We start from the raw sequence: 25,719 nt of genomic DNA on the forward strand, positions 1-25,719 counted from the left end.
TTACCCATCAGTAACCGCTACAGGCAGCACAGCTTTCAGAGTAGCAGCCGTGTTAGTCTGTATTCGCAAAAAGAACAGGAGGACTTGTGGCACCTGAGAGACTAACACATTTATTTGAGCATAAGCTGTCGTGAGCTACAGCTCACTGCATCCGATGCATTCCTATGAAGTGAGCTGTAGCTCACGAAAGCTTATGCTCAAATAAATTTGCTCGTCTCTCTCAGGTGCCACAAGTCCTCCTGTTCTTTCACAGGCACCACAGCCCAGCAGGGAGCAGTTTCCCGCCCCACACTCTACGCCGGCGTGTGTCCGACGCAACCGAAGGGACGTTCCCTCGCTGCCGCTGCTGCGCGCGCAGCCCAAACACCTCCTCTTCTCGCCCCCCCCCCCGCGGCCACCCCTCGCCCGCGCGGTGCATTGTGGGAGTGGCGGCAAGATGGCGGCGGCCGCCGCCGCTGCTGGCCTGAGTTGGAGGCGGGTCCCTTCCTCCACCGGGCCGGTGCCCCGCTCCCGCCACGGACACCGCGCCGTGGCCATCCGCGAGCTGGTGATCATCTTCGGGGGCGGCAACGAGGGCATCGCGGACGAGCTGCACGTCTACAACACGGGTATGGGGCGCGGCCCGTGGGGGACGGGTCAGGAGCCGCCGCCACGGCCGGGCTGGGCTCATCTCCCAAGGGAGCCATGAGTGCGGGTGCATATGGGGGGAGGGGGAGGTGCACGGGGGGGAGGGCTCGGGAGGGATGTTTTCTATCCCTGCTCCGCTGATTTCTGTGGGACGTGGGCTTCCAGCCCTGGGTGTCTGGCGGCAGCTGCTGTTGTCTGTGCTGCAGGCCGCTGAGAGAAACATCTGCCCTAGATTTGGGTCCCGCTGGCGTTGTGCCAGCATTTGAATGCCGAGGCTGGATTTACTGCCTCTTCTAAGGCAAAGGAAGTTACGTCCCTAGGTGTGAATCTGTCATAGCCTCCTCTTTAGATCGGAAGGATTGGATGGAATTGACTGAGAAGGTGCCTGTTGAGCAAGTGGAGACCAGTTTATTTCTCTTGTCTCTCCTTCATCTGCCAAATCCCACTTGTTCCTTCTGGTGGCAACTCAGGGCATTGAATATGAAGAGAAATGGATCTGGGTTAGCAAAGTGAATGTGGCTGCATTGGGAGTTTTTTCAGACAGCAACTCCTGAAGATTAATTTTATTCATAAAATATTAGATGCTGAAACACTGCACAGAATCCCCTCCAACTGGGATAGTTGTGTAGAATTTCAGTGCGTGACCTAAGATGGGGACTAGGTAGGCTGTTCCATACAAATGAATTTTCGCTACTGCTGGTTGGGATAAGAATTAAAGGACACCCAAGTTGAGAAAATGAGAGCTAGACCATCATTTTCCCTCTCCAAATTTAAGTACTATAGAAACATATATAAATAGCAAAGAAATGGTTGTATGATTTTTGTGACTGCATTTTAGCTGAAGTCAGGATTGTGAAAATATTTTGAAGGTAGTTCATTCAGAGGAGAAATGTTAGATTTTCTTCTGAGCAAAATTTTTCCATACCAGCTTGCAGATATGACTTTGCTACACTGAAACAGATGCAGTCAGTTTAAAAACCCCACTTTTTAAAATGTCTTAATCTACCATATTCTTATAAATAACATATGATTGGGGAAAGTGTTGTTTACATTTTACTTTGTGTATTTACTGTATTTCTTGCAGAATTAGTTTCCCCTATTGTTTGTGAGTGTGTGTGTGTGTGTGTGTGGAAGCTGACGGCCAAAGGGGAGAAAAATATTTACAATAAGAAAATTTAAATGTACATGTATTACTGTTTGGGGTAAATATAATGAAACTTTTTAACACTGACTAGATGTCAAATTGATAGTGTCCCTTTAAAACACTTTATGGTAGTAAAAGGGTATGTGACTTTGACCTTTATTTCATTGTGACAGTAGAAAGATGTCTTTTCTTTGGGAGGAGTCAGTGTGGAAGTTAGTGAGTATGACCAGTGTGAGAGACTTTTACTAGTTACCTGGGCCATGTCTTCACTAGGGATAATTGTGAAGAATTCCCTGCAGTTGTTAACATTAATTCAATTTCTGCACCAATCTAGCAAGACTTTGTCATAGCAGGGCTAGATGACATAGCGCTAAAGACAGTGTTAGTAATGGAAACCACATCTGCATTAAAACTCTGAATGTTGCTAAATTCGATTAATCTGAACTGGTGTTGGCAATAATGGAAATTTTTTCAAAAGGTTCTCTAGTGTTGACAGGGGCAGAGAGTGTGTGATCTAGAACTTAGTATAACTGTAGAGTAGCAGCCGTGTTAGTCTCTAAGGTGCCACAAGTACTCCTTTTCTTTTGCGAATACAGACTAACAGCCACTTTGTGGCTTCCTCTACAGTTATAAAAGAAAAGGAGTACTTGTGGCACCTTAGAGACTAACAAATTTATTTGAGCATAAGCTTACGAAAGCTTATGCTCAAATAAATTTGTTAGTCTCTAAGGTGCCACAAGTACTCCTTTTCTTTTATAACTGTAGAGGAAGCCAGAACTACTACTATTGAATCTGCCAGTGACTCATTGTGAGAGCTTGGGCAGGACAGTTACCCACTTTGACCTTGTATGCTCTGTCTGGGACAGTTCCACATATCTGTCATCTAAAAAGAATGTCTCAGGTATGAGAATCTCCATCACATCCTCTGCAGTGAAGACTGATATAAACAATTCATTTAACTTCTCTGCAATGGCCTTGTCTTCCTTGAGTGCTTCTTTAGCACCTTGATCGTACAGTAGCCCCACTGATTGTTTGGCAGGCTTCCTGTTTCTGATGTGCTTAAAAAATTTTACTGTTAGATTTTTATGTCTTTTGCTTGTTGCTGTGCAGATTCTTTTTTGGCCTGACTAATTACACTTGACTTGCCAGTGTTTATGTTCAGTAACACCTGTTTCACAGAGCAGTGATCAATGTGGTGGTGGTTCCGTCGATTGACTTGCTTTTTATTTTATAACCTCTTTATTGTTATCCTTTCCTATTGAGAGCCACCTACAGTCAGTAAAGAAGAAAAAGTGTCTCTTGTGTGTCCCTCTTTTGATGGCAGAGTTGTTAAAGGAGCATCAATTCCCTCTGGGTGTTAAAATTTTTTTTTTATACTATAGCTACAAATCAGTGGTTTCTTCCTGCTGTTAGAGGAGATATTCCTCCAGGCTGTGCAGCCCATGGATTTGTCTGCGATGGCACCAGAATACTAGTGTTCGGAGGAATGGTTGAATATGGAAGATACAGTAATGATTTATATGAATTACAGGTAAGAAACGCAATAAAGACCTTTCAGTTTTAAAGATTTTTAGCAAAATGGATAAATGCAGCAGATTCTGCTTCTATTTAAGTGAAATAATACATTGAGTTTGGCATGATCTGATAGGCTGCGGCTCTCAGAAAGCTGGCATGGATGAGCATTGTGTGTTCTGTTGAGGAGAGAAGAACTAAATCTTGAAAATGGAACATAAAATGAAAATGTTTAATGTCATTAGGTTTTACTTCATTAATTTATTATCAGTTGTTACTTAACTTTATTCCTGTTAGATTTTGGAGGGTATCAGGAAATATTCAATAAATTAATACTCAACTAAAGATTATACAGAAAATATGCAAAGAATAGTCCATGATGATATCTTGATTCTCAAATTACACTTTATTGATAGTATGTGAGCAGATTTGATTTCTGAAGTTGTCTTTTTTCCCTCCCCCTGCCCCCTTTAAGGCAAGTCGATGGCTGTGGAAAAAAGTAAAACCTCAGTCTCCGTCTGTTGGTTCACCACCTTGTCCTCGACTTGGCCACAGCTTTTCTTTATATGGTAACAAGTGTTATTTATTTGGTGGCCTGGCAAATGAAAGTGAAGATTCAAACAATAACATTCCCAGGTATGCTGATTGTGTTTGATCAAAATATGTAAATAATAGATGTAACAAGACACAAACCAAAAAAGCTTCTGAAGGGTTAGAAGAAATTTTTTTCATGTCCCAGATGATAGTGATGGAATTACTAGAAATGCATGTTAGATAGTCTTTGCGCAATAAAGGGGCTTTGCTATAGTCTTCCCATTAGGCTTGTTGCAGGGATAACTGGTTCGAAACTCTGACATATTTGCAGTGGAAGCTAAATAGAGTGCCGTTTTGCAGAATTCCAGGATTAGCTACTAAATTTCTGAACAGTAGTCTCTTACCTTCGATCTCCTGGTACCCAAAAAGGTCATCTGATGTTTCTCTGTCTACACTGCAATTAAACACTTGCTGCTGAACATGTCAACTGACTGGGACTCAGGCTCAGGGCTGTTTAATTGTGATGTAGGTGCCTTGGCTCAGACTGGAGCTTGGGCTCTGGCATCCTGCAGGCTGGGAGGGTTCCAGAGCCTGGGCTCCACCCCAAGCCTGAACTTCTGCACTGCAATTAAACAACCCCTTAGCCAGAGACCCACAAGCACGATTCAGCTGATATGGACCAGCCACAGGTGTTTAATTACAATGTAGCTATACCCTTACATATCTTTATACAGTGCTTTGGCATGCGAGTAGTATTTTTTAATTTAAATTACTTTAATGGAAGTTCCCATGAGTCTTCCTGCTTCAATGGATTTGGGTTGGAAGATTTTGTTCACAAAATGTTGCGGAGAACCATGGAATGTGCTGCATATACAAACACTTCAAAGTACAGTTAATTTTAAATCAACACACATAGGATACCAAAGCTGAAAATACTTTTTCCCCCACAGTGAATGGCAGTTAAGACCACTTGCAACTGGCTAGCTGCAGTAATGTGCCAAAACTCTCTTCTCCCTATTAAACAAGATTTGACTGAAACAAGTATCAGAACTCAGACAGTTCTCTAAAAGTAACTTGCAATAAGTGGATTTCATTTAATTCAACAATAAATGGTGAATTCCCTCTTCACTGACCAACCTGAGGGCATTCTGCTCATATTCTGCTGATGCACCATATCATAGGGTATTTATCATTTACAGCTTAGCAAGTCGCTCTTCAGTTGCTGAGGAAATTTGAATCATGCTAAGAATCTTGGTGTCACTTTTGAATATGGCTTTTTTGTGGAATGCCAGATATCAAAAATGGAATGAAAGCAGACTTTCTTCGATGTACAGTTTGTGCCTGAAATCTGCCCATACTTTGTCCCTCCTTACATTTAAATATCATCTCAGTATTTTTAAAACCTACTTTTTAAAACGAATACTGGCCCTATGTTTAGCTTCCTTTTTATAAATTGGACCTTCCTCTTTTTTGCTTGTGTTTAAAAAGGATGCTATTTTGTGGAGTTTGTTTTTATTCTGTTTGTACGGCCCCTACCATCAAACGTTTGATGGATACTGTAAAAATAAAATCATTATAGCTGTCTGCTATGATAACCTTTTGAAAAAAGTAAAAGTGCTGGGCGGGGTCTAAAATGCACCAATGTTCCCTTTTATAATCCTTCAGTTATATTTTTCAATATCTTCCTAATTTTACACTAGATATTTAAATGATTTCTATGAACTGGAGCTGCAACATGGTTCTGGAGTCATAGGCTGGAGCATTCCAATGACCAAAGGGATCTTGCCTTCTCCTCGAGAATCCCACACAGCCATTGTGTATTGCAGAAAAGATTTGGGAAATCCAAAGATGTATATTTTTGGAGGGATGTGTGGCTGTCGACTTAATGACCTTTGGGAGCTTGACATAGGTGAGTTCAGTCAGTGTGTGAATCAGCTGAAGTGCATGTCTGGTGTTGAGGAAAAGTGAAACCCTATGACAATTAGTGATCTGATATATAATTGTAGTTAACACATGATTTAATGACATCCAGTGTATAGTCTTAATGCCATTTTATTCAGTGGCACAAAATGTGTCAGATTTCTATGACTATTACTTTTACCACTAACATGCTGCAACGTTCACTTGCACACCGAGATCATTGGTTTTACTAGGAAATCTTAAATATTCTTACCAAAATAATTAAAAATTGAGTAGCCTTAGTGAAATTGGGATTATAATCTCAATTTCAAATTGGTAAACAGGTTTGTCAACCTATTATATAAATCTGAAAAGGACAGTTAACATAAAAATCATCTTAGTGTGAAGTTACTAAAAAACTATAAATATGAAGATAGAAATTAGCTTGAAAGGGGCTACCTTCTTGCTTTGTTAAAATCTAATTAATAGTAGGTACATGCACAGTATTTCCTGAAATCTAGGAAGTGATATGCACAAATCGCTGTATCGAATATATTTATTACTCTACTGAAATGCTGCTATCTTTTTTTTTTTTAGAAACCATGACCTGGTCAAGACCAGAAACTAAGGGGACGGTGCCACTTCCTCGCAGTCTCCATACAGCTAATGTAATAGGAAACAAGTATGTCTGTTGTTAAAAGCTCAACTATAGAAAGGTACACCTAGTAGGAGAATGACAATATAGTGTTTCTGTGTTGGATTACCCTTACCCACCACTGTACAACATAAACAGCTTTGGCCTTGTGGAATGCTCTTCTGGATGTTGTGCTTTCGTGGAATCTATGGAGATAGCAATATGCCATCATCTAAATTAAGGCTGTTAGTGAATTTTAGTAGTATTACTACTATTATTACATCCTTCTCACGCTAATGTTGGTGCACAGGGCAGAAACTAGTCTCTTCCATTCCTCTCTGTCATTAGCTGCTGCTTCTGTCTGCTCTGTGGTATTGAAATCAACTCTTCTGGTAAAGGGTGGTCTTAAGGTTTCTTTTGGCCACCCTCATTTCCTCACACCAGTTGGCTTCCACTTAACAGCATCATGTGGGAGCCTGCATATTGGCATCCGGAGTACATGTCCCAAATATGCCCAACGCATCCTTCTAGTTCTAGTGGAGACGAGCTGCTGGTTGGTAATTTCTCGGATCTGTTTATTGGTAGACTGTAGTTTTAAAGCTCTTTCAGTAGTAGGCACATAGTCTTCTGTATTAACTTCACTGCTTTTTACCTCAAGCCATAACATTTAACAAATTTCAAAAATTCATGAAAATAGAGATGGCTTTTAATACATGTAAATAACCACCCATGCGCTTTTGCAAATGCAGAATGATAATCCATAAAACAGGGTAGTGTGATATTTGAACATATGGTAACACATAAAATCATCTGAAAGATGGGTCATTCTATTACTCTGTAGGAACTTCAATATTGTAATATGCTGGAGCTGAAGAAAGAAGTGGGAGAGAAACATTCCAGATACTGAATGATAGTAGGGAGTCGGGGGGGTGGGGGGGGAGTGTACGTTGAAATGCTTTACTTTAGAGTGATATTTTTAAAAAGACTGATGTTACTTAGTAGTATCTATAACATTTAGCTTGAATAGATTTTTCCAGGCAATACTGCTGATAACAATTTAGGGGGAGAGGTAGAGCTTGATCATTACTCTTTCGTTTCATAGGCCATCAAAGTGCTGTGGAAATATATACGCACAGGAGCGCGCATGTTTGCGCGCACACACGCAACCCCATAAACTTCCATCAACAGAACTGAATTCTGTATTCTGAATCATGTAATCAGACTGAGTCATGCATGTATCTAATTCTTTCCCTGCTCCCTTTGTATAACTATACAAAATAATACTTAAAACATGGAAAATTGCTGTATGTTCTTTTACCCTCTAGATCAGTGGCTCTCAACCTTTCCGAACTACTGTACTCCTTTCAGGAGTCTGATTTGTCTTGCATACCCCGTTTCATCTTACTTAAAAACTACTTGCTTACAAAATCAGACATAAAAATACAAAAGTGTCACAGCACACTCTTACTGAAAAATTGCTTACATTCTCATGTTTACCATAAAATTATAAAATAAATCAATTGGAATATAAATATTTTACTTATATTTCAGTGCATAGTATATAGAGCAGTATAAGCAAGTTGTATGAAATTTTAGTTTGAACTGATTTTGCCAGCGCTTTTTATGTAGCCTGTTGTAAAACTAGGCAAATATATAGATGAGTTGATGTACCTCTGGAAGACTTCTGAGTACTACCGGTGGTATGTGTACCCCTGATTGAGAACCACTGCCCTAGATTACTCTTCTACCAAGTAGCATAACTCAGTCCATCAGATAGCTTTATCAAAGTAAATATATTTGCTTCCAATTTATATCACCTTACAGGTTGTATATATGGGGTGGGGGAAGAAGAAGAGTGCCCTCTGAGACAAGATCACAACTTTTGATTTTTTTTATTCCTAAAAGCAGATTGTATTTCATACAACACATTTCTAATTCTGATATCTGATAGTCTTTTAAAATGGTCTGTTGTGAACAATACATGGAAGGGCTGTAGAAGTTGTGTTTTTACTTTAGATTTTTAACTTCTAAATACCTAGCAGTTTCAGTTGCCTTTATTGAGATAAGAAATATGCCAGAGGTGTATTAATGTGGAATATTTCTCGTAGTTATTTTGCTCAACACTTTTGATATCTATAGACCTGTAACAGCAGCGATTAGAAAGAGATTGTGGGGCATAAACAAACTCTTGTAAACTACGATTGAGACACTGAAGTCCTGTAAATATTCTGTTTTGTCATGGAGTATATAATGAGATGGAACGATGCAACAGGCCTGGGAACACTGTTAATTAGCTTTGTCTTTTTTTTTTTCCCCATCCTTCTTCCCTTATTTTTAGAATGTATGTTTTTGGTGGATGGGTTCCACAGACAGTGGAGGATGAGATTTCTGCTTGTGATGGTGAATGGAAGTGTACCAGTTCATTTTCTTATCTAAATTTGGGTTAGTGTTTCTGCCCTTTTTGATAATGATAAATTGAACACTTGTTTTAACAGATGTAAACCTATGAGTAAAGTCTTAAAAAATAGTCTTAGGTGACTTTAGAACTAGACACCAGTTTCACATCCCACCTGGCACATGTTTTACTCTCAAGCTCTCCACTGATCTGGGTGTACATTTAATTCATGAAAAATACTTTCTGGATAACAGATGTCATGTTTGTAAATAGGGCTGTCAAGCAATTAAAAAAATTAATTGTGATTAAATGTGTGATTAATCACACTGTTAAACAATAGAATACCATTTATTTACATATTTTTGGATGTTTTCTACATTTTCAAATATACTGATTTCAATTACAACACAGAATACAAAGTGTACAGTGCTCACTTAATATTTATTTTTGATTACAAGTATTTGCACTGTAAAAAAACAAAAGAAATAGTGGTTTTTCAATTCACCTAATATGAGTACTGTAGTGCAATCTCTTCATCATGAAAGTTGAACTTACAAATATAGAATTATGTACAAAAAAACTTGTATTCAAAAATAAAACATTGTAAAATTTTAGCGCCTGTAAGTCCACTCAGTCCTACTTCTTGCTCAGCCAATCACTCAGACAAACAAATTTGTTTATATTTGCAGGAGATAATGCTACCCGCTTCTCGTTTACAGTGTCAGAAAGTGAGAACAGATGTTCTCATGTTACTGTTGTAGCTGGCATCGCAAGATATTTACGTGCCAGATATGCTAAAGATTCACATGTCCCTTCACGTGTCAACCACCATTCCAGAAGATATGCATCCATGGTAATGACGGGTTCTTCTTGATAATAATCCAAAGCAGTGTGGACCAACACATGTTCATTTTCATTAGCTGAGTCAGATGCCACCAGCAGAAGATTGATTTTCTCTTCTGGTGGTTTGGGGTCTGTAGTTTCCACATTGGAGTGTTAGTCTGAAAGCAAGCTGAACACCTCGTCCCTCTCAGATTTTGGAAGGCACTTCAGATTTTTAAACCGTGCTGTAGCTATCTTTAGAAATCTCATATTGGTACCTTTGCATTTTGTGTAATCTGTAGTGAAAGTGTTCTTAAAATGGACAACATGCTGGGTCATCATCCGAGACTGCTATTACAGGAAATACATGGCAGAATGTGAGTAAAACGGAGCAGGGGACATACAATTCTCCCCTAAGGCATTCAGTCGCAAATTTAATTAACGCTTTTTTCTTTTTAATGAGCGTCGTCAGCATGGAAGCATGTCCTCAGGAATCATGCTGAAGCATGAAGGGGCATACGAATGTTTAGCATATCTGGCATGTAAATACCTTGCAATGCTGGCTACAAAAGTGTCATGCAAATGCCTGTTCTTATTTACAACATCACCAGAAAGTGAGAAGAGGGCAGCATTATCTCCCTTAAATGTAAACAAACTTGTTTGTCTTAATGATTGGCTGAACAAGAAGTAGGACTGAGTGGACTTGTAGGTGCTGAAGTTTTACGTTCTTTTGTTTTTGAGTGCAGTCATGTAACAAAAAAAAATCTACATTTTTAAGTTGCGCTTTCACGACAAAGAGATTGCACTACAGTACTTGTATAAAGTGAATTGAAAAATACTATTTTTTATCATTTTCACAGTGCAAATATTTATAAGCAAAAATAATGTGCACTTTGATTTCAGTTACAACACAGAATACAATATATATGAAAATGAAGAAAAACATCCAAAATATTTAATAAATTTCAATTGGCATTCTATTATTGAACAGTGCAGTTAAAACTGCGATTAATCACGATTAATTTTTTTAAGTTAATTGCGTGAGTTAACTGATTAATCAGCAGCCCTAGTTGTAAGAAGTCAGCAGCATTGTAAATACAGAACAATGCTGGGGTAACTCCCCAATAGGTTCTGTATTCTGTTATATTCCTGTACTCTAAGACACGGTTGTTGCCTTTTAGTTATGCACACTGAGCTACCTTAGGACCCATACCTTTTTACTCTACATTTTCACATGATGCAACCAAAGATCAGGAAAATGGCTTCAATTATATTTGTTTGCCAGGAGACACATTTGTAGATCATATATGATACAAATCAGTGGGGGAGTGGGGGCTCAAATGACTTGTCTGCAATGTAGATGATATCTGGTCTAACTTCAGAGGTTAGAGAATATTCAAACCATTAATGATTCAAATGAGTAAATGTAAACACATGTATAGTCTCATAGACAATCACTTTCCCTTTGACTAGTTAGATGGATTATTATCTGTATTTCTTGTTTTGAAAACACTTATTGAATGGTACTGATTATTTCAAGTTTCACTTACTAGATACCACGGAATGGATCGGTCTAATCTCAGATTGTCAGGAAGACAAAAAGAACTTGTTACCCGGGCCAAGAGCTGGACACTGTGCTGTGGCAGTCGGCACTCGTCTGTACATCTGGAGTGGTAGAGATGGTTACAGAAAAGCTTGGAATAATCAAGTTTGCTGCAAGGACCTTTGGTATTTAGATACAGGTGAGTAAGAACATAATAAAAGTACTATAATATGTTGTACATCTTACTACAATATAGAAACTTGGCATCATACCTGCTTGGAAGTTTTAATCTATAGCAAGTTTAGTGAACTTTTAAATTTCAGGTTTTTCTAGTAAAAAATTGTTTCAGTGTTGATTCATTTAAAGATTATTGTTATGGCTTTCTGCGAAAAACAATGTTCTGTTTCACAGGCCTCAAATCCCACAGGCGTGCAAAGATGTTTTATGAGGCTAAATTCAATAAAATACCTCTAAGATTCTTGAGTACAAGATGCTAAAGAGTATATTATCTAAACATTTTGTAAGTTTTTTCCTGATGTGCACTTTAAATTTTCCTTAATTTCACTTTATTGTTGCGGCTACCTCTTTCACCACACTAAACAATTGCTATATTTGGTGTTTGAACGCTTCAGGTACTTGTAAAAGGTTGTGTTCCACTCTTAGTTGCTTAATGAAGCAATAATATTCTCACATTTTTTCATAGCCATTTTTGTTGAATTCTGTCCAATTGCATTCAGTGCTAGAGATACTTAAACCAGTCTTTCAGGTGCATTGTCAATAAAGCTATCTAGGGAGTCTCTGTTATCCATGATCTTTGAAGTGATGCCTCTGCATATGCAGCCTAAAACCTCATTGATTTTTCTGCTGGCATGAGACTTCAAAAAATGTGCCTTGTATGACACTCAAGAGAGACAATTTAGTATTTTCTGGCTTTATTTTATAACTTGTTTGAAAAATGCTTTTTTGTCGCGTAGCCTATGCCATATGTATTTGGAGAAATGAGAACCGTTGATGTACTGTCATTACAGAAATATCATTTGAACTGCAATGAAAGAGCAGCTTTAAATATTCCAATTGTATTTAATTGGTGTCTTTTAGAGAAACCATCAGCACCATCGCAGGTACAGCTGATCAGAGCTACAACTAATTCTTTTCAAGTAAAATGGGATGAAGTTCCTACAGTTGAAGGATATCTTCTTCAGTTAAATGCTGACTCCCCAGCCCCTATGGTGACTGGTGGAACTGTGGTTCCTGAGACTGCACTGCTGAGTTCACAAGGTATACTGCAATATTTCCCTTAGATGAAACTACATTTCTACAAAGGTTCCTGTAGATATTTACATAGATACATATTTAACTATCCATTTTAAAATTAATGTAAGATAAAGACCCAAATCCTTGGCTGTGCCTAGGGAGTGCACACACTGCAACTCAAGAGTTGAAAATCTCGTTTTAAACTACCCTTGTGCTTCCTGACCCCGAGTTGGCTGAATGATGGAGTGGTTCCTTGATGTAAGCTAGAACTTCATGAGCCTGGAAGTGTCTTACAGAGTGAAACATTTGATATGAGGCAGGAAAATAGAATCCATGCTCAGAATGGATTTTGTACTTTGCTATGATACCTTGAAATCTGGCTGCGACTTTGGCCAGTACATGAAGTAGTGGGGAATGAGTTCAAAGGTAAGTTTAACATCCTATTTGTATGTGACTTGAAGGAGAAGGTATTGGGAAAAGGATTTCCATTGATTTTGTTTGCTCTTACAGTTTCATTTCAGACTTAGTGCTACTGTAAGTAGAAACAGAGATTTTGACAATAAGACAAAGGGCCTGATTCTCATTTACACAAAAGCACCTTCATACTGCTCTGGCGCTCACTCACTGGGATAAAATAGACTCCATATAAAGCATTTTAATGCTTCATAGAATCAATGGGTATTTGTTTTTGTTTACCTGTAAGGTGGTTCTACTCAGCAGCAAAGTCTATAATCAATGACTATCATCCTTCCTCCAGGAATCAAGCTGGATCTTCACAGCCAAACAAATCACATGGTTCCTAATAATGTAAGTGTAAACTGAAAATTCTCAAATCAGGACAAAGTTTTAGTGATGGTCTCACTTCCCACCCTAATTTGCCAATTTTAAAAAGTCTGAAATATTTTTAAGCTAAAAAATTAACTGCTTAATTACATTACTTCTGTTCTAATGATGCTACCTCACTTCCTGATTGAATGGAGGGTCTTGAAAAGCCATTGTTGCTGATACAAGAGGGAAGCTGCAGTTGCACTGAGTACTTTATGGTAGCTGGGAGCCTGATACCAAGAAGAAAATCTCCTTTGTCCTCAAAGCCCCAGCAAAATGGGTACAGAGAGGCAGAGAGGATATGCTACGTTATTAGAGCCTTGGTGAAATTCCTTTCTTTGTAGTAGGCTCCTAATATGGTATTTGGAAGCCTGTTAGTAGCAGTTGACTCCTAATATGGCCTTTGGAAACCTGTGAATAGCAGTGTGTACAGCTGACTTCCCTTCTGCTGTTACCAGTAAAAGAAGGGTCATTAAAAGAGAGATTCTGGTTAAAAAGACTTAAACTTTCAAAAAAATCTAGATTAGGTCATAACTGTTTAAGGCCTCTAAAAACAGGCGAACTTGTGTGGAATCAAAAATTGAAGACACTTAAAGACTACAACTTGTTCCTCAAGACTAATTGGGGATCTTAATGAAATACAAGTTTTCTTTAATAATACTATATGTTGATATGAGTATGGAGGGGGGATTTCTAATATGTCTTAATCTTTTTTGGAATATAGTTGAGCCTACATAATTGTACTTTATGTGATTATTTGCAAATAAACTGTACATGTACAGTAAATGTGCAAATTAAAAGTTATCACGTACTTTCATTTAAGAATACTAGTGGTCTCCAAAATAGAGCTTTGAATGTTACAAGGACGCTATCAGATCAAATTTAGACTTTGTGAAAAGCTTATGTTTTACAAGTTTAATTACTTTCATCTTTATTTGAAATTCCAGTGGAAAGATTTTATGAACAAACATTTCCTTGCAATGTTTGCAGCTCAAATTGTAAACTCTAACAATTATTGTAAACAAACAATTGCTTTCTTTTTGGATAGGTACAAGTTTCATCTAATTCATTATTAAAACTAGAAGCTAAAGAAAATATTACTGAACCTGAAAACATAGTTACACAAGAAGCTACAAAGAAAAACCATCTAGATTCTAGAGGATTCAAAGAGTCAAATGCCCCCTCACTTTTGCCAGCGTGCACTTTAGGTAAGAGTTTATTCAGTAGAGACTAAAGAAAAGTTAGAGTTAAAATCTTGCAAATATAGCAAAGTAAGAATATTTGTGGGGTTTTTTTTAAGTTAAGCCTTTCACAAAGTATCTATTACTGTACATATTTATAACAGGGGGGAAAGATGAAACCATAATTTGTCCCTAGTTTATTGTGCTTTAAGAGGAATAAAGTGTTCACTTCTGTCATTATGATGACAAATACTTGTCATCATAATGACAATATGACAATAGCTCTCTACAAGAGAAAGGTCTGTTGCTACAGGTTGAAAATTGGCATAGAAAGTATCAACTGAGAAACTAACTTCTACAGTTTATAATATTCCTAGTCACTTAAATTGCATGGACTGGCAAAAATTTAGGATTTCAAGGTTGCAGATGTTTTTGCTACTAAGAATTGCTTTTAGATCAATGGTTTAAATTTTTACCTCCCAGATTTAATGCTTAGCAGAATAACAGAATTTAATCAGATGGGCCGATTTTATCAGTCGAGGAACTAAGAAGCATCTTATGTACCTGTCCATAGTTAGGTGTTTTTGTGTTTTATGTAAATATATCAACTAGTATGGGGGAGAAATTGATATTAATTAAATAACACCAAAGTTGGTGTATGGCAGGGATCTAACCAGACTTATTCTAGTGTGGATCTGGCTAGCATCAATTCCTATAGCAGACTAAAAATCTAGATTAGGCTGATATTTATCAGTTGACATCAATATTGAAGTTGAGTTAATATTTTTCATATTGCAGGTCCTCAGACTTCAGCAAATGTAGCTGAATTACGTGACTTGGACATACGAACTGTAAATCCTGATGCTTCTGTATCCAGTACTGTCTCCAGCACACAAACTATGGTAACCCAGCAGGCTGTTAAAACTGAGTCATCAAGTACAAATGGGGCAGTTGTTAAAGATGAAACTTCACTAACAACATTCAGTTCAAAATCTGAAGGTTTGAAATGTGTTTCACATACTGTATTTTGAGCCATATTTATCTAAGGCCATCCAACTTCTAGTGTGGTGGGAAATTTTGTAATCTTTGAATAGTGGCTGGGATTGAAATAATGGTTGAGGCATTGATGATACTGAGCAAGCTGAAAGATCTCTGCGCTGGTCTCACTTTAAAGTGAGGATAATCCTTACGCACCTTTGTAAACCATTTTGATTTGTGTGGGTGAAAAGTGCTACAGATATTCGTTACTAGTTGACAAAAATCCACCTTTTAGATAATGGTAGCCACGAACTTTGGTGCCTGTGCACATTTGCGCGCTCCAGTGTTTTTCTGGCTAAAAATGCAATATATTCAAATGGTGACTTCAGATCATCTTAATTTCTTTCCAAATTGGAAGCCTCATACCACAAATGAAATTAAATTAATCACATTTATTATTTTAGACTGACCACCTCCTAATGTATGATTGAAATGTCTGAAATGTAAACTCAATGTATAAACCATGCCAATACAAAATTTCTAGAAGGAAGTGAATATGAACTATTTGCCATTGCCTGAGAGCAGTAACTACTGGTTGACCCTCTGCTGGTGATGTCTTGCATACACAAGCACTATTCTAACAATTTGACATGTAAGCACAGAATACAAATGGAGTAATTAGAGTTGTCTGAATCTTGAATACAATTATATAATGTAATGAATTAGTTATTTTTTCTCTTCCAATTGGTGGGTTATTTTCTATATTCCTTGTTTAGAGTTCTCACATGATCTGTACTGATATGAATGAGTAAGGCTCAGGTTGTATGACTTCCAGAGACCTCTGTGACATTTTCAACTTCAGCCCTGGGGCGGCAGGTAGAGCTGTCAGACGGTGGGGGGCACTCCAGCACTCTCAGCCAGCCTAGGGGAACCCTGGCGCTCTCAGGAGCAGAGGGGGTGGGAAGCCATGGGTGCTGGATCTTCCTCCATCCCCATTTTGTCACAGTGAGTAAAAGTCAGGGACAAGTCACGGGCAATAAATATTTACGGAAGCCCGTAACCTGTCCCTGACTTTTACTAAAAATAACCATGACAAAACTTTAGCCTTATGCATGAGCAATACATTTAAAATTATTCATTGCCTAGGTTTAACATTTAGATTGTTCATACTGGGTGGGCAATTTCTGCCCCAGTCTGATTTGTTTGTGTATAGTCCAATATTGTTGTAAACAGAATTTATATATGACTCTAGGCCATAACTATTAATAATGCCATTGCCTTAGAATTGTGTAGGTCTAGTCTCCATTGATGCTACCATTTTAACTGCAATGGCATGCAACGCCGGACACCCTTAGAGTTGTTCTGTAAATTTAAAACCAACAGTTGGTTTAAAAAAGCTATTAAAATTGTCAGGTTGTAAATAGCACTGCATGTAAAACATACCAAACTATGTCTGAAATACTGAATAGACTTTTGCAAGAGACACTTGTCACTGAAATCCATTTACAAATTTTATAAGCTATGGAATTTGTCTTTACATGTCAATTGTTTTATGTGAACTAATGTTTTTAATATAATTCTTGTTTCTAGTTGCTGAAACTACTTTTATAATACCTTCAACCAAAGTCAGCACTGGTCAAACAAATAACTTGACTGTGCACTTATCTGTAAGTATGTGATATTGCATAATAATGAATGATGATCTTTGTTCTTAGTGTCAGGCCCCTCCAGATAGTTATATTTTGTTTGAAAGAAAAACATGATGCATTGCTTAGTAGGTTGCGGTGAACGGTACAGATGAAAATTATACGTTGTATCCAGTCTCTCAAAAAATAACTTCTGTGTTGCAAATGGTTTGGTATGAGAGAGTGTAAATGAAACAACTACTCAGGAAAGGTGGGAGGAAACTGAACTACATTTCAACTCTAGGACCACATTTCTTATCACTCAGTATAGTACAACTGTGTATATAGCTGGTATGCCTAATAGGGTCATAAATGCATCCTGTAATTAGTACTTTGATTAAAATAGAAGTATGTAGTCTTGCATACTTTAGATCAGGCATACTGCACAGTTTCAAACCTATAGGTAATTTAATTAAGTTCCTTTTGAACTGCAAGATGAGCTAATATAGAACTACTTGCCCCTTTAGAGGTGACAAAAAAATCAAATGTCCTTCCTAGAAGAACCTCTTTTCTGGGGCAGTACTCTTAGAAATGGCATCAGAACATCAGTCTATTTGTATTTCTAATATGTTAGTAAAATATCTGTCTTGGCACATACTATCTGCATACCTTCCACCTCATGTGTTTGGAAATACCAGTGTTTTTAACAAGTTTAACCATTCAATACTTTAACTGCATTTGAGTAATAAATGTATATTTGTTCTTTGTAAGTACAACAAAGTGTAACTTACTGGAGTGACTGGGAGTTCTTTTTTCATATATTTTAGTTTTATGAACTGTGACTTTTTTATGTTAAAGTATGGGTGGTCTATATAATGTGTTCCTCAAACATTAGAAAACTACTCCACTAAGACAGATGGCAACAGTGAAAACAAGAGAACGACAGTGGTACGATGTGGGAATTTTTAAAAGCAGTAGTGCTTTGGTGAGCCAGTACTATTTGTTGCCAGAAGAAAAATCAAGCATCTCCAACGAGGTAAGTGCTATTCGTGTGTTCTTAATTTTGGAATGTGTTGCCCATGTGTATTAACTGGTTGAGACTAAAGGTTTGGGAATTTCCTGGTTTGGTACACTGTGGAGGAGCTAGTGCTAATAGGAGTTCTGGACCCACAGTTAAACCTAATTCAGGATGCTGGCAGATATCTTGCTTACTTACGTTCTTTTTCTGAGGCTAAATCTTCAACCAGCCGAATAAAATGCATGATTATAGGGAAGGCGCACTTAAGTTTTTACTAGTTTTATGCCAGTGTTACATAGGCAATAGCTCTCAAACTGGTAAATTTTCAAACTAGTAAGAACTTTTTGTGTGTGATCACTGGAGGTATGAAAACGTAGAAACCTGCGACTGGATTTCAAAATTAAGAAATTGTGTGGGTTAGCTATACATTTTTTAATATAGTATCTGTTTTTAAATACAACCTTGAAACTTATTCACTGAGGTCTCTTCTCCTTTAAATGTGACTGTTTAATACTCATTAACATTGTTTGACATTACACATGTCCTTACTTAAACAAATGAATGAATTCTGTATTGGTTAGCAGCATAGTGACTTTTAAGATTTATTCAACTTTATTTGTATGTCAATTCAAAGTTATAGCTCATGACTATAAACAGCAACTTCTGAAATAAAAAGTTAATGGACAAAATATAATAGCTTGGGCATAAGACTGTTCCTTTTTTCAAATGCATAACTTAAAAAGCTTGCTTGTGCCATTCCCTTCACTGTCCGAAAAATAAAATAAAATTAAAAAAATCACTTACACTAATGCTAGAAAGCAATCAAAAAGCATTTTTCAGGAAGTGAAAATAGGGATTACAGTTTTAAATGTTTTTTACCTTATCTATCATTCCTCTGCAGTAGGTCAGTGCTTTAATTAGTATAATTTTTGTAAATTACTGAAATTAAACAAACTAAATATATTTTTTTAAGAAAACTAATAGAATTGTGACACTAATACAAAGCAACGTATGGCAACCCCTGTGTTCCCTACCAAAGCAAATAATTTCTGTTTAGTCCAGTATCCTGCCTTTATCACTGACCATAATCAGATGAAAAAACACACTGAATACAGCATATTATGGCTTGTTTAACAGAGCAGACTTCACAGTGAAACTGTAGCTGAGGATTTCTTTATTCTTATGGGGATTATAAATTTCTCTTAAATGCTTCTGTTATAAGGGCTACTCTTAGCCCTTATAACAGTTTGACCTAACTTCTGGGGTCCACTGTGTATATACTGTTCACGCACACTTCTAAAATCACTTTAAATTTAGTTTTTTCTTAAGCTGATCCTGCCACCTGCTAATTCATTAGGTTAGGTGTGATTTTTAGTGTTTTATAGGTAAACTTATTTACTTGAATTTTGCATTATTTAAATTTTCAGGTGGAAAATACAGATGTCCCAGACTACAGTTTACTTAAAAAACAGGATCTCTTTCCAGGCACTGTGTACAGGTTCAGGGTTGCTGCAATTAATGGCTGTGGTGTAGGCCCTTTCAGTAAAGTCAATGAATTTAAAACCTGCATTCCTGGTTTTCCTGGGGCACCTTCAACGGTCAGAATCACCAAGGTGAGAAAGCTGATTAGGATTTCACTTTGTGTAGTGTTGACTCCCAAACCTAATCTGGTAATTTCTGGGATTTTTACTTTAAAAAAAACAACACAAAAACAAACAAACAAAAAAACCCTGTCCTATCATATAGTGTCAAAAGTTGATGGGTAAATTCTACTTGCTGTAACTTTTTTTTTTTTTTTGGTGTGGCCTTTTTGTTAAGAACCACATTCAGACACTTAACACTGAGATAGAGGTGTTGACAGAAAATATTATTACCAGGTAACACTTACTTTTCAGTTCTCTGATCAGTACAGACTTTGTTTAGTGTTGTGTTAAACTGTCTCTGTCCTGAGGTGCTTGCAGCCTAAAAGAAAAGGCCTGACAACAACACGTTAAAAGATCCAAAGAATTGGTCATGTTTTAGAATGTTTTTTTTATAAATCAGGCAGTAATCTTGTTAAAATGTTGGTCGCTCTGAAAAGTTCTTAAAATGACATTGAAATTTAATATTTGTGTCTCAATGACTGTATTAAATTTGTTCATTTACAAATAAAAAGATGTTTTTTTTGTTTTTTTAATGGCCAGCCCAACAAATTCAACTTGGAATCTGAAAATCAGTCTCTGCTTTTTCTGACTTATGTTATCTTACCAATAATACATTTTAAATAGTTTCTTCCATTATTTACACTTACACAACCTCATTCCCCAAAATATCCCCTTATTTGTACATCTAGAATCACGGTGTTTGTGTTGCTCTTTGTTTGTTTTGCATAAGCCAGAGTAGAAGTTTTCTGTTTTCCATACCTGTTTTAGCTCAGAATTGCTGTCAAGAGTAAAAGGTAGTAAATGCTTGTGTAAGTAAAGTAAGCAGATAAGGACCGGTGGTCTGAATAAGACTGTGCCTTTTCACTCTCCATAGAGTATAACCACACTTAAATGGTAATGGAACTTTATGTAATGTACTTAATTGACAGTTGAGTTTCAACACATTGTGATACTATGCAGATAATGTTTCAAATTTTTCTCCAGAGTGTAGACTGTATTCATCTTTCATGGGAGCCACCTGTTTCACCTTCTGGAAATATCTTGGAATATTCAGCTTACTTAGCTATTCGTACCACACAAGTACACGAAAACCCAAATCAGCTTGTATTTATGAAAATATACTGTGGTCTTAAAACATCATGTGTAGTGACTGCTGCACAGCTTTCAAATGCCCATGTTGATTACACCTCCAGACCTGCTATAGTGTTCAGGATTTCTGCAAAGAATGAGAGAGGATATGGACCAGCCACACAAGTTCGATGGCTTCAAGGTAAAGTGGATACCAAATGTTGTGTTAAATGGGATTTATCTGCACTATGAGAAAACTATTTATCAAACCATTTTTCTGTTGTTAAGTCCATTTTTCCTCAGCAGCATGCATGTGGAAACCTCTTCTCCGTGAATGATCTGTACAGTTTTTAGAAATTTGGTCTTTAAGTTCAGCTTAAAACTTTCAGACAACTTGTTCTATTAATTTGGATACAAGTAAAAACTGAAAAGTGGAAAAAAAACTTAAATCAATGTATTGGTTCACCCCACAGGTATACATTAACAGAAAAAACCCAAACAAACTTTAGATTCTAATTAGCTTCATTTCAACTTCAAAATTTTTGTCTTGCTGACACTGCCAACTAACTAGTATCATCCACTGTTTTGATTGGTTCCTTCTGTCCTTTTTCCTCTTTAATGAGAGAGTAATTTGTTGCCTCTGTATGAGGTGCCCTGATTTTGTTCACCCAGTAAGGGCAGTGAAATCACTGCTTTCTCTTAAGGTTTCTAAAATTGTGTTCGTGTCTTGGCTTATGAGGACAGTGAGCCACTCATTACTACTTTCTAGCTTTTACATTTAAACCAGTAAAACAATTGCAGGGCTCAAACCAAAGGTGAACTATAAGAAAACTCTGTTGTCCACACTTGAAAACTGTTTCTCTAATATGGGGGAAGACAATGTAGAAGAGTTCAGTTTGGTGTTTTACTATTTCAGCCCTGCTTTGAGAGTTTTGGCAATAATCTATATACTGAAATCTCTAGATACAAACTTCAAGAATATGGTCTGTTTGAATGTGTCAGACCACTTAAACGTTCCGTGACTTCATATAGATAATAGTGTGTCTCCTTCTTTTCACAGAAATGAAAACATCAAGTTCAAAATAGAAGCACCATAATAAAATTCAAGTTATAAATGTAGTGTTTAACATTTGTAATATTTTGTAAATGCTCCAAATATTTTATTTTTGCATTGTTTTTATCTTAAATTTATATGAACACTTTTTTTTACATTTTAAACATCAGCATTATGCAGCCTTGTTCAGGTTGAACTACCATATACAGAAATTCTTATAGTGAAGGCAAATAATTAGATACTACCTTCTATCAACAACCATTTTGATTAAAATTTTAAATATCACTGTCTTTTAAATCTGAAATTGACACTTGAAGCAGAATTTAAATTTGTTACAACTGCAGGTGCACAAGATTATCTGCCACTTGTGCCAGTTTTCAAAGATTTTGTAGATTGCCCGTGTCGAAATGTCATTGCACAGATAATGAGGCTTTACAAAGTTTTCTCTGTTCAGTTGAAGTTCTTATACCACATTCATCACTGTGGTATCCGAGTGCAAGGCAAACATTTCCATTTATTATAGTATCTTAAAATGTATAGAATATTTTAATATATGTACTTTTTGTAAAGAAATGATTTTTCTACTATTTGTAACAAATATTTTAATCTTTAAAGGCATTCCCTGAAGATATGCAAATACTAGGAAACTGTCACTTCTGTTTTGAAAAATATAAATGTAATGTAAATGCACTACTATTAGTTGGATTATCCTTTTGAAGTTGTACAAATCTTAAATCTGTAAATATTCTTAATGTTTACAAAGAGACCTCTCTGGTCTAATATTAAACCCTTCATGAGGATTCATCCATTTTTTAAATCCATATGCTTTGCTTCCAGCATATGCTTGCTTTTTGCACTAATAAGAATTTAATGTACCTCATTCTTATGTTTGTAATCGCTTGTGTTGCTTCCATAACATTTCTGAAATATTTTAGTCTAAAAATTTAACCAAAGTCAAAATACATGGTAAGCAGTTTTGCACATATTATATGCTAATTCTTATGACATATTTATTCCAGTTAGTCTTCATAACTGCTTGTTTGGTAGAATAAACAAGTAAAGCAATCAGTTCAATACTCCCATTTACTTATCAGTAATTTTTCATTAATTAGATAGTTATTTAGCTCAAAAAGCACTGCTGTTAGGAATAGGTTGATCCATTCCTGTGCTAAAGAAAATGTTTGTTCACAGTAATAGAAAAAATGTAAACATTTCAATGCTATTTATTTAAAAAAAATAATTTGTTTACCAAAGTGTAGAGTAAAATGGCTGAATTGTGTGAGGCCACTAGGTGAATAGATTTTGAGGCATCTAATAATTTTTATAAAATGAGTTACTGCACATGTGCAATGAAGTTTTATACTTTGCACTTTAAATTTTTCCTTCAATGCCAAAATAATATACATCAAGGTGGAATTACTTGCCTTTTCCCCTTACATTTGTGTTAAGAACATGTACTGTAAATATGTAATCTTAAAAATTAAGAATGGACTTACCTGTTTTGGTTTGGTTTGGTTTTTAATGGGGGCATAGATATTTGGCAAAAGATTCTCAATAAAAGATTGGATAACCCAAATATGCTGAAGTAAATTTTATGGCCAAACTTTAGACTTCTAAAAGTCAGAGTTTATAATGGAAGTGCTGGTACGGCCTTTTTAACACTGCCACAATCTGTGATGCCATGTAAAAGCACTGGGGACTTTACAAATCTTCATTGTAGAACCGGTTGTGACATAAGAGTAGTAAAAATAGTTCTACTCATAACAGTAGAAAACCTGACAAGAAAAAAACCTTGTGCATATAGTGTTGATTTCAACAGATTTATTTGAAGCTGAGTATTCACATCATGAATTTTTATGTAGGGTTTTTTCCTGCAGACAAAGTTAAATGGGCTTAAAAACTTTAATATAATGGTCTACTTCATCAGTTATGACCTTGACACTACCCAGTAACTAAAATCTCCACTTACACGCAGGCTGTAACTAGAAAAGTATAACTTTGCTTTTCTTATTAGTACTGTGAAAGATGCCTTTAGAAAACATTTATGGCTTTGATTTTTGTTGGTTGGTAGTTGTGATTTTTAGTGATATTATTTAAGAATAAAATCTGTTGGGTACGTCCATGGATGGAGTTTTTGCACTTGGTTTCATATACTTTGCACATTTTATTTTTTAAAGGATGTGTCACGATGACCAAAGGTAGAACTGTGGTATTTTTAATCAAAATATGATTTCTGTGTAAGTGTACTTACAGCTGGCTTTATGTAAGTTTTCACTCTCTTCCGTTATCCCAGTTGGGTAATGTTTGAATAGTGAACAAATGCAAATCTCCTGTTCCGTGCTTCGCAGTTTTACTTTAAAATTAAATTACGTTATATACACTGTGAAAATGCACATTGAGGTCTGCTTCTCAGAACTGTACTTGCAAAATGTCTAAATCCCACCTAAGTGTCATCTTAGAGAAACATTTTATTTGCTTATAAGCTAGATGTTGCACAAATATACTGAGATGTCTGTTCCAGTTTTTAAATTTATTTGATATGATTGAAATTAGCTGTTTGAGAAACTGCATCAGAAGTTCTCATTATTCCGTATTTGTTGTTGTTAAAATACATGTAAACAAAACATCCACATTGATCAGAGTACAATATCAAATTTGTAGAAATTTCAAGGGGTTTGATAGACTTTTCATGAAAGTTCTGACTACATAAGTAGAAAAGTTATGCTAGCTGTGGCAGATATTGCAACAACTTAAGAATGTTTTTGTGAAATTTGAAATAAAATGAATGAGAACCTACATTTTGTGTTTTAAAGTAATTATAGCAATATCTTTGAATTTAGTTTGAAGTAGACCACGTGATGACCAAGCCAGAAACTTTGGAGATGTAGTTAACGATACTATTGTTAACCGGTATTTCAGGATGGTTGATTTGAGGTGGTTATAGTTTTATGGCCTGTTACTGCAGTGATCTCTACAAAGAAAATGGACGTTTTGTACAATGAAAAAATAATTGAATATATCTTATTTCAAAGCATTGTTTATTCTTTGTAATAAAGTGGTTGTCCTATAAAATGAGTTGTATGTCGGTACTTTAAATTGAGAACTATTTGTGAACAAATTTCAAAGGTCAGAGTCCTTTGAACGATTTGGTCTTTTTAGGTTTTAAACTTAAGAATTTGCTTTAAGAGGTACAAGGAAGGAGGGCATGATCATGATACAGACATGAATGTCAACAGTACCTTTCCCCAGAACAATTTTAGATTTTGAAATTTCTGGACTATTCAAATGCATCTCTTCTGCCTGTCCCAAAGAAAATTAGTTGGATAAGGAAAGACAGATAGAATGTGAGTAAATTAAAAAGTCTTTTCTTCTTCCTAGTCCTGACTGAAATAACCTTTTTAAAAAAGGCAGGTTGTCATTTATTGAAAGCAAAAGAGTTAAAAAAATACTTCCAAATTTGAGTTCTTCTTTCTTGTGTAAGAAATATTTGTTTCCCAACGAACAGCAGATGTTCTGTCAATGCACATTTTGCGGTTAAGATTAAAATACCTTTGTTTTTGCTTATTAACAAACCTCAGGTGTTATGGTCAAAAATAGGGAATGATTCCCAAGCCAAGTCATCTCATTCTGACTTGGAAGCACTAGCAGCAGGGTCCTTTTAAAATATTTTTTCAGTGGTAAAAATATCTACAATTTTTTTGCCAGACTTGAGCTGTTTGTTTCAGTTCACTTGACAGTACTAATCTGTCAATCAGCCCTGTTTTGATGTGCCACAAAAGTATCTTAGTATTGCCAGTTATTCAAGATTGTTCGACTTGGATGGTTCCAGGACACTTTGAAGACTGTGTAGAAAAGTTGTTTTGACACTGACATTTAGAGGTGGTTTGAACTGCATATTTTAACGGTCTCTTTATAAATAAACAACAAAGCACTGAAAGATTGACACATCACAGTGAGAAAAGA

The 25,719-nt window shown here is 36.4% G+C and overlaps 1 protein-coding gene across 4 annotated transcripts; it reads left to right on the plus strand.

Annotated features, from left to right (window-relative positions):
• The first annotated feature begins 406 nt into the window (after nt 1-406).
• On the plus strand, nt 407-24,828 carry HCFC2 (host cell factor C2). 4 transcript variants are annotated; one of them, XM_073323851.1, is made up of 16 exons: nt 407-608; nt 3,154-3,302; nt 3,759-3,919; nt 5,518-5,726; nt 6,314-6,398; nt 8,689-8,792; nt 11,121-11,309; nt 12,209-12,388; nt 13,122-13,171; nt 14,238-14,397; nt 15,169-15,369; nt 16,939-17,015; nt 17,869-18,009; nt 19,419-19,604; nt 20,619-20,904; nt 21,763-24,828. In XM_073323851.1, the coding sequence occupies exons 1-16, from the start codon at nt 437-439 to the stop codon at nt 21,786-21,788; spliced, it is 2,376 nt and encodes a 791-aa protein (XP_073179952.1). In that variant the 5' UTR covers nt 407-436; the 3' UTR covers nt 21,789-24,828. The 4 variants fall into 4 exon arrangements, with proteins under 4 accessions (XP_073179952.1, XP_073179961.1, XP_073179943.1 ...); XM_073323860.1 differs by lacking the exon at nt 19,419-19,604; XM_073323842.1 differs by lacking the exon at nt 21,763-24,828 and having other exon boundaries at nt 20,619-21,756.
• Nucleotides 24,829-25,719: the final 891 nt, after the last annotated feature.

This window comes from Lepidochelys kempii, chromosome 1, assembly GCF_965140265.1.
Source record: "Lepidochelys kempii isolate rLepKem1 chromosome 1, rLepKem1.hap2, whole genome shotgun sequence".
Taxonomy (NCBI): domain Eukaryota; kingdom Metazoa; phylum Chordata; order Testudines; family Cheloniidae; genus Lepidochelys; species Lepidochelys kempii.